General features: G+C 35.8%; 2 protein-coding genes across 2 annotated transcripts; one reads left to right on the forward strand and one right to left on the reverse strand.

Annotated features, from left to right (window-relative positions):
• The first annotated feature begins 3,791 nt into the window (after positions 1-3,791).
• Positions 3,792-4,139, forward strand: LOC121972548 (zinc finger protein 2-like). Its single transcript, XM_042524204.1, has one exon. The coding sequence runs from the start codon at positions 3,792-3,794 to the stop codon at positions 4,137-4,139; it is 348 nt and encodes a 115-aa protein (XP_042380138.1).
• Positions 4,140-4,699: 560 nt separating this feature from the next.
• On the reverse strand, positions 4,700-10,115 carry LOC121970344 (26S proteasome regulatory subunit 4 homolog B-like). Its single transcript, XM_042520996.1, has 7 exons — positions 9,541-10,115; positions 8,534-8,779; positions 7,039-7,208; positions 6,733-6,949; positions 6,481-6,621; positions 5,510-5,621; positions 4,700-5,060 (listed from the first exon to the last, which is right to left on the reverse strand). The coding sequence occupies exons 1-6, from the start codon at positions 10,018-10,020 to the stop codon at positions 5,538-5,540; spliced, it is 1,338 nt and encodes a 445-aa protein (XP_042376930.1). The 5' UTR covers positions 10,021-10,115; the 3' UTR covers positions 4,700-5,060; positions 5,510-5,537.
• Between the last annotated feature and the right edge of the window lie 112 nt (positions 10,116-10,227).

Here is a 10,227-nt window from a genome sequence, read left to right on the forward strand (position 1 = left end):
GCACTCTGTTTTTTTGTCTTTTTTTTTTACTGATTTTTTTCCTGTGTTTTTTTTACAGAGCGAAGATGGAGAAGGGGAAAAAAACAAAAACGAAAAAGGAAAAAACGAAGAGATGAATAAAGCAAATAAATAGTAGCTATGTCTTATCATAATTAACGTTGCTAAAATTATTGTTGTCGACGGAAAAGGGTTATTAATAAAAGGAGAAGAAAAGTTATTACTATCGAAGTTGTTGTTGCCGTCGTTGAAATTGTCGAGGTTGCCATACTATAGATAATGATATCAAATTAGCACGTAGAAACTCTTATAGTTATTATAATAAAAATTCTAAAAAGGAAAATTAGAAAGAAAAGAAATGACTCTGATATCATGATAAAACTAAGAGATAGAGAAAAGAAATAAAATAGAGAATAATTCTTTGATAAGAATAAAATGAAGCTCCCAGTCTTATCTACTTTTTATAAGAAGTTATTTTTAAAATTCGAACTCATGATCTTTTAGTCATATGGTAATAATTTTATCGTTATGTTAAGGTTCCCCTTAAAATAGAAAATAATTATTTGATCTATAATATATAAAATTATTAGATTTGTTTATACAAGTTGTTTAAATAATAATCAAAAGATTAAATATGAAATATAATAATTATAAGTGTAATAATAAATATAATAAATTTAAAAATATTATATATATATATATATATTTGAAATTAAAATTTCTGATCCTCGTGATATTTCTTGTAGGCAAAAATTTAATTTGAGGGACAGAGGGGCATGTTGGGATATGCCTTGCACATGCATCTTTTTGTTTAGTCCAAAATGCCAAAGGGCACATGACACAGATCTTGTCCGGCTCTTTGCCTACAACTTTTAATGATCGACATCTCTGTGCATTGCATATTTCTGTGCATGAATCCATCCACACCTTATTAAAGCATCCATTTGGGTATCATATAATCAATTGCATCCTCTCTCTATATTTTAATATCCGTGATATATATATAAGGTATTACTAAACGGTCAGAATCTGACCAGCTAGAATATATACATGCATGCATATGCATAGGTATTTTAGTAACTTCATATGGCCACATTAATTATATGCATGTCCATGCATGCATTTTAATTGGGAGATAGAGATTTCTAGCTGGCCAGATTCTGGCCAGCAAGATTTACTCATATATATATACACACATGCCTTGGATGATAAAATATGTATTTATACAATGGAAATTTACCATTGCACCGGATCAATATCAATAACGAAACTTGTCCTGCGATATGATCAGATCTACATGAATCAACACATATTCGAAGTTATCCTTAGTAAGGCTCCTCTAATGTTTAAGTCATCTAGGATAATGAAAAATAGAATAGTATTAAAAAATATAAAAGAAAAAAAAAACTAAGACAAGGATTCATGCCATATAAAAATTGCTCATGCCATGGACTCAACATTTATAGAGAATTGTTGTCCATTAACCCTAATGAGTTATTAGATCTATCTTAGGGTTACGAATCGTGTATGAGTCACACCCAATTTTGATCTGGAGTAAGATCGTTCGACAGTGTATTGCAATAGAAGGGGATTATTATACACATCATAATTTCCAATAAATTTAAATTTGTGTACATTATCAAACCATGGATATTGCATTATTATATTCTAGAATTAGCTCTACTAAAAACTAAGTTACTAACTCAATTTAAGCCAATTAAATTTGTGTAATATGTTTACATTTCTCTACTCTATAAAGGATCTAATATTTGTAACTATTAGTCTAATTAATCAATCTATTTATCCATTGTGTTTAGATGCCTCCACATCATCTCAATCATAAACATCCAATTACACAAGGACTAACTAATTACTAAGGCTCCGTTTGGTATGCATGATAGGATATGATTGGATTGATTAGGATAGGATTAAAGGTAGGATAAATAATCCCTCTTGAGACCAAGGTATTATGAATCCTACTCCTAATCATTCACAATCCTATCTCTAATCAACTCTACCAAACGCTTGATTAAAAACTTTTTGAAAATATAATCCTATCCTATCATGCATACCATGCATACCAAACAGAGCCTAACAATATTATCAAACTTCTAAGATTTCAAAAGGACCGCATGCTATCAGGAATAGTTAACTATAAATTAATCCTATAATTTATTTTCCTTCACATAATCTAGAGTCGGACTATACATGAGCATACTTTTGTTACAATAAAATTTCAAAAGGACTCGATTTGATTTTTTTTTATTTTTTTTTTGATAACTTATACATTGATTTCCTTAACACAATAAATTAAATACAAGAGTAACTAGCTAATTTTCATTAACAAAGAAACAAATTCACAATTAAAGTTCATCTTGTTCGAAAATCTTGGAAAAGACTAGCTGAGGATGTGACTTCTATATTGGCTGGATGTAGACTCTGCTCTACTCCTGTAATACAAGAAATGTCAGTGTCGGGACAGGAAAGGGGTCTCGGCGTTGGCCCTCCAACGCTCAAATTAGTCATCAGAATAGTAGAAGAAAGCGGAACAACAGTAAGCGCAAGCATAAATAGTGAATAATATGTACCGATGCATGGACCCATTTTTATTTAGCGCCCCAACGGGCACGTGTACACTCCTCAAGAAGTGGCACATTATTCTCCAATTTGTTCTATGAAAGGACATGTCAAGAAAATGTTTTGACACCATACCTTAACAGGGCATGCAAATCCCTAACGAAACAGTAGAAGCTTCCGCCGTACGATTCGCCTGTTGACCATGCTTGGTTGTCAGCGGCGTTATCTCCCAAAGGGATATCAAGAGATATATAAAGGGGTCCCACTGTTTGACCGAGCGAGGGAACCACTCGGTAGGGGATCCCCGCCCGATGGGCCTCTGCTGCTTCCTTGCGATGACTCAATTCGATAGATTATTTCTGCACGACCAGACTAACGCTCTAGTTGTCTCAACGTTCCTCTGCTTTGTGATGAGCGTCTGATGATCTTGGCTATACGGGCATTCTGCTTGGCCTAGCTCTTTGCCGGTTGGGCGGTTCATGCCCGATCGACCACTGCAATAGAACCCCGCTCGGCCTTCTTTGATGGGTTCGTTGGTTATCTAGCGTTGACGTCTTGATTTTGATCTCCACATTAACTATTGTCTCCGTCCTTTTGACCCACACCTGATAGACCCCTTTTTATCACCGCATCAACAGCAAACACAAAGTCTGAACAATTTGATATATATATATATTTTGATAGACCCCCTTTTATCACCGCATCAATTAACAATCTTAACAATGTCAAACTTAAAATCTGAACAATTATATATATATATATATATACCCCCTTTTATTACTGCATCAATAGTCTTAACAATGTTAAACTCAAAGTCTGAACAATTTTATATATATATATATATATATATATTGATAAACCCCCTTTTATCACCGCATCAACCATCTTAACAATGTCAAACTCAAAATCTGAACAATTATAGGTTGATGCGGTGATAAAAGGGGGTTTATCAATAGATATATATATACCCTTTAATTTTATCACCGCATCAACCGTCTTAACAATGTCAAACCCAAAGTCTGAACAATTATATATAAGTGATGTTTCGGACACAGTTGAAATTATGAAGTTATCTACCATCCATAAACATTGAAAGCCACCGCCACCATTGCAGTTCCTGCTCTATATATACTCTTGCAATATGCACTTCAGCTTTGATCTGAGCTTCTAAAGCAGTCTTCATCTTGATCGAGATATACATATCGCTAGCTGTACGAATGGATAGGTATATCTTGGAGGGAGGAGGGGAGGAGTGCTTGAACCTGGAGCTGGGGCTGCTGCCGTCGTCAGCGCCAACGCCGGTGCCGGGGTTCACCTGCACGTACTGCCGCCGGAGGTTCTTCAGCTCGCAGGCGCTGGGCGGCCACCAGAACGCCCACAAGCTGGAGCGCAGCATCGCCCGGCGGAGCCGTGAGCTGGCCGCCGCCTTCGCTGCCGTGAGGAGCGCGCGGATGAGGCCCCCGCCGCAGATGCCGCCGGCGTTCGAGAGGAGGGAGGAGGTTGGTGAGGATAGGAAGAGGCGGCAGCCGGCGGAGCAGGATATCGACTTGTCTCTCAGACTGTGACACAGTGGCTAATTAATTACTAATTAGTTGTATGCATAATTAAGCGGCAGATGGTTAGTTAATTAACTACGCGCATGTTGCTAATTATATTAATTAGTAGAGGTTAATCGACTTAAATGTATTATGTGCCCTAATAATATTGTTGTGGATGAAACTTTAACGGTGTGATCAATTCAATGTATTATATTTACTAAGTATGTGATCAAGGTTACAAATAGATAAATTCAAATTAATAATTTTAAAATTATTATATTATATAAGTTATTGAAAGGTTGAATTAATCGAGATCATGAGTATTAATAAATTTTGTATAGTTCTATTAATTAGTTACCACATAATGATATTTTTTATATATAATTTTGTTATGAAGTTGGTGCATGTTTAAATATATTTTCCTAAAAACTTTACACGATTATTTTATTAATATATTTTTGGGCCCTTTAGTTAATTCTTTAGCTAGTTAGCTATTATAATATTGATTTACTGGCAAAGTAAACAATACAGCAACAGAAAACAGCAAAACAACAAAAGAACTTACAATTAATGGCACAAATTAAAAATAGAAGAAATTTTGTGGATTAATTCATTTATTTATTGAGGCAGATGTTTATTTATCATATAAAATCTATCCCTGAATTCTACAATATTATCTAAAAACAAGGAAAACTATAGAATCTGATTGAATCAAAAATCAACAGCCAACAGCAGTAGTTGTCGGTAGCACAGCTTAATTGATTCAGAAACAAAATTTCCAACATTCATAAAGTTGTGCAAGTGTCAAAGTTGAGAACAAACAAAGAAAACCATCGAGCTCGGAGGTCCAATGAAAAGGCAGCTCTTAGCGTGTATCGTGAATCGATAGACAATACTTCTATAGGGAAGAATTTTCCTTTCGGAGATTTGAAGCGAGCGAAATTTCACCTGACACCATAAGAAATCGAGTCAATGATAATAAATGAACATTGCTAATCAGGGACAGTCCCCCAAAATGATTAAGAGACAACAAAAGTAACTAGCATGCTCCCAGATACACTTAAAATTAGGCATTCTAACGATGGAGTGGTAGGTAATGTAGCTTGCAAACTGTTTATGAAACTATCTATTATAGGAAGAAAGGAGTGTCTTTGGATTAGAGATTCCAAGAAACTAAAACCAAGTCACCCATACTCTTAACTTTATAATAGACAAAATACCAGATCAATTTGCCTAACATTGCCATTTATACTATTTATCAGTATTTTTTTTTAACTTTCATTCTTGTATCATTTAGCTAATGTTTATTATTGTCATATGCTAATAGAGAGATACAAAAAAATGTTTAAAGAGGAAATGACATAATCATGACATTAAAATTAATAAATAAAGTTAACCTTCAAGTCAAAAGATTGAAGGTGAAAGTCACATGTAGAGTCCCTCAGGCACTCCTTGCTTCTTCTTATACATAATTTTTTCTTTGGCCTTTTTAAAGTCTACATGAGTTACCTGTACAGAGAAAAATGTGTTCAATTATATGCCAATTGAAACAAAGTCACAAGGAAATGAAAAAAAAAAAAGAGAAAAAACTTCAGATTTTTGAAACAGATTAAAGTTCTCAATCCACTCAAGGTTTCAGAAGTGTCGTGACAAAGATGTAGGACAAGAAGAATAAGATTTGATCACAAGGAGAAACAAATTCAATGGAACAAATTTCCACTCTTCTTTGATGAACTCAATGACTAAAGGACACAAATAACCACATAGCACCTAAGCTATTGAATGTCTATTTCCTAAACTTCAGTTTCAAATTAAAAAAAGGAAGACATGATATATTGGATACGTTTCTTGATGCAAAATAGGTTCTAAAATAAAATAATGCTTCTGTCTGCACTCAAAGGAACAAGAACACTGGATCACAGTCCCCATTAGACGTTTAATGGGAAATATTGAAGGCAAAAATTGGAATCAGCAGACTATCTAGTTACAGAACTGCAGTAATAGGTGTTATGAACAACAGAAGCAATCAACAGAATGGAGTAAATAGAGCTACTGCCCACGAGATAAACAAAAATTTACATAGATAAGTGACCAACAAAAAAATGTCACCAGCAATAGATCTTAGCTGTTCAGCATTCAGCAAGTATAGGTCCTTTAATATGTCACAGTAATCAAAATTAGTATCCTTTAAAAACTGAAATCTATTACAAAAAACATGCCATTGAGAAAGGCTTGGCATCCTTGAGAAGAGTATGATTAACAATTTATTCTATTGCCTTTTCCCTTTTCTTTGGGATGTATAGTGTGCGGATCCCTAAGGGAAAGAAATATACATTTAGCAATTTGACAAAAAAAAAGTTTTAGTTACCTTCATCCTACGCTCTCTCAAAGCAAGCAGGCCAGCTTCAGTACAGATTGCCTTGATATCAGCTCCAGAAAACTCATCCTTGGTCATGACAAACTCTTCTAGGTTGACATCATCAGCCAGAGTCATTCTGGATGTATGAATCTTACCAGAATATTTAAAACAAGAGAAAAGATTTAGTGAGAATCTACTGAGGCTAATAAAATTACGATCTACTAAATACAGTCCTGAATCTATTCATGAAAAATAACATACCTGAAAAATCCGTCTTTTTGTCTTAATGTCAGGCAGAGGGAATTCAATCTTTCTGTCAATACGGCCAGGCCGAAGCAAGGCTGGATCAAGGCTTTCAATTTTGTTGGTTGCAAGAATAACTTTAACATCTCCCCTTGAATCGAAACCATCTAACTGGTTCAGCAACTCCAACATGGTTCTCTGTATTTCACGTTCACCACCTGAATGAGCATCATATCTGGAAAGAACCATGATATTTTCTTCGATAGGATTAGTCATGATTTACAACATGGAATAAGGTGAATATCATTTCTCATTGTTTAATACCTTTTGGTGCCAACTGCATCTATCTCATCAATAAATACAATTGAAGGAGAAAGTTCATCTGCCACTCTAAACAATTCTCTCAGCAGCTTAGGTCCATCACCCAAGTATTTCTGGATCAACTCACTTCCAACAACACGCAAGAACGTTGCAGAAGTTGAATTAGCTACAGCCTGATAATAGAAAAGTAATCAGAAAAAAAAAAGTGTTGTACATATTAGTGCAGCAGTCAGCAATCTAGTGAACAAAATAATAAAGGAAAGAAGGTATAATCTCAAAACTACAAGAAAGATAATTCTACTACTACTAAATGCAGTCAATGATCACTTAGCCAAAGCGCTCATCTAACACAGCTATTAAAAAACATGAATTGGTGTAAACACTGAATATACTTTGTTGAGCTTGATATCTATCTAAAATAAAATATTGTTTCTATATGCCTAACAACTTTAGAGATCTACTATGTGAGGTAACATTTTCTATCCTTGTTACTAAGAGATAATTGAGTGTCATATCTATATCACTTGTGACTTTGTTTCATGAAGATGGATGAACATGAAATTCTTGAAAGTAGGACTTTGTTAAATATCATTCATATATTAAACAAGGAGGTATTGATGAAGCTATTATTAATAGGATAAAGGTGAATGATTAAAATGGATGGAAGCTTCTACTTGTGACCTTTAGCCTAGAAAGAAAATTATATAACATTGTGGTCCAATCAGCCATTCTTTATAGATCAGTGTGCAGAAGTTTAGGGGAGAAAACACAAAATGCTAATTTAAATGTGTTGGATTACTAGAAAAATAAAATAACAAGCATTACTATCTAGGAGTAGGCTGATAGCTTAAATAAATGACAAAATGAGAAAATAGATTGAGATGCTATGGACATGTTTACAGGCAATCGACGAGTTGAATCAATTAGAATTGAAGTTGAAAAGGACGGAAGAAATAAAAGATAGCTCTAATAAATATCATGAAAGGTGATTTAATTTAATACTGGTGTAGAATCCTACATGGAGTTCAATGGAAGGATAAGATCCAACCTCAAATAGCTAGGACTGACACAACCTGATGATACTTGTGACTTTATACGTTAAATGGCATGCACATAGGTATATTTACACGCTAATACTATATAAGTAAGTGCTCCACTTTTTACTAATTTCACACTTGAAGTTACAAACCTGACTTCTTAAAGCACAGTGCTCAAAACTGATAACCAAACCAATAATCACAAATATCTGAAAAGTTACAGATATTTATAGGTATATGCTTATGAACATATGCACGGTGATAATTTTTTTTGATTTCCAGATGTATGTTGTTTAAAGAAGTTTATATGACTCAGAATATAATCAAATTGGCAAATATCCACAAAAAGAACAAGAGGCAAAAAAAAAAAATGTAGAAAAGTTCATGTTACAAAAATTCATATGCTAACATCACATTTACATTTATCAAAATCAACAATGGTGAAATAAAAATGCTCTCACCTTGGCAAGTAAAGTTTTACCAGTTCCAGGTTCACCGTATAATATTACTCCCTTGGGAGGCCTAATTCCAATATCCTCATATAACTCAGGATGAGTAAGTGGAAGTTCAACAGCTTCTTTAATTTCTTGGATTTGAGCATCTAAGCCACCAATATCAACATAAGACTCCAAAGGAGCCTTTTCAACTTTCATAACAGAAACCATAGGATTCACTTCATCCTGAAGTATTCCAACAACAGATAGAACCTGCAAAAGATTTAGCATAATCAGCAGTGTAAATTGTAAACCACGTTATACAAACTTTGGAAATTTTCATTACAATAAGATAAAACAAGAAGTCCAACGCAAAAATAAGACAAATAAAAAAGGATTAGAAATAACATAGACATGAAGATAACAGAAGGAAGAATTAGATACAGAAAAGCAGATGCGAAAACAAGAAGAAAGGCAGCAACAAATTCTAGAATGGAGTCAAATATGTTGCTTGAGAATAGAAGGTAAAAATTCTAAAGCAAAATTTTTTCTTCTTTGAAAAATAGTGAGGCAGATGTGTTCTAACAGCTTTCTTCTGCCACATTCATGGACAGACTACATTGCATATTGATTCTGTCAAACAGACAAGTCTAAGATAGACAAATGCTTTGAAAGCTAGGAATAGAAAAAAGATGAGGCAAAAGCAGGCAAACAAGTGCCAACAAGCTACATGAGAGACCTCTATCTGTTGTATCATTTTCTCCAGCAAACAGACAAATAAATCATTGGTATCCTCGAACAAAATATAGGGCTGAAGGTAACATAAGCAAAACGCATGAATGAAAACATTTGGACACGCGGACAACGATACCAGGAGCAACAAGGAATACATAGAATTATAGATGACCACAACCAAGATTACGATCTGAGGAGCCATAAGGCTTCTCCGTTTCTGGTCGTTCAACCGCCCATAGCAATATAGTAATTAGAGCAACACAAAACACATAAGAAATAAGGGGGAAAAAAACGATCACCTTGTTGTGCATGAGGATTGCGCAGCCCGGTTCCAACTGATCTTTGTCAACAAGCGTCAGTATACCAACATAGTACTCCGGACCAACCGAGGAAGACACGATGGCATGGTTCTCGTCCATGAGCTCCTTAATGTTCCCGACGCTCATCGGCGAACCACGGAGGTCGTCGACCTTGGATCGGTCCTCCTCATTCTTCTCCTCATGGGGGCGCAGGCGCTCCTGGTTAGCGACGAACTCCTCGTCCATGAGGAGGTAGTCCTTGATGCGCTCCAGCTTGAGGAGGCGAAGGCGGCACTTGGAAAGCGGGGTGACGGCGGGAATGCGGCCGGAAGCCTCAGGTCCCTTCTGCTTGCGCTTCTTCCGGCCGACCCGTGACGGCGGAGCCGCCCGCTCGAACTTCTTCCCCTTGTTGTCGCCGTCCTGCTTGCGGTCGCCGGGGAGCTCCTGCCACCCCATGCCGCCAGGAGTACCCTGCCCCATGGATCCTAAAATTTGGAACAGGCGAAGAGACCGAGTACAACAATGTCGGGGAAATGAGAGTCCCTGCTTCGTGCCTTCGTAGTAGAACGGTAGGTAAAAACAGAGTAAGCTTCCTCGGTCCTCTTCTTTTATACACACAGGTCACAGGTGACTTGAAGAACACGATTCACACGAAGCTGCAACGGCCGCTGTGCTGGGCTAAGTACG

Source organism: Zingiber officinale, chromosome 4A (genome assembly GCF_018446385.1).
Source record: "Zingiber officinale cultivar Zhangliang chromosome 4A, Zo_v1.1, whole genome shotgun sequence".
Classification (NCBI taxonomy): domain Eukaryota; kingdom Viridiplantae; phylum Streptophyta; class Magnoliopsida; order Zingiberales; family Zingiberaceae; genus Zingiber; species Zingiber officinale.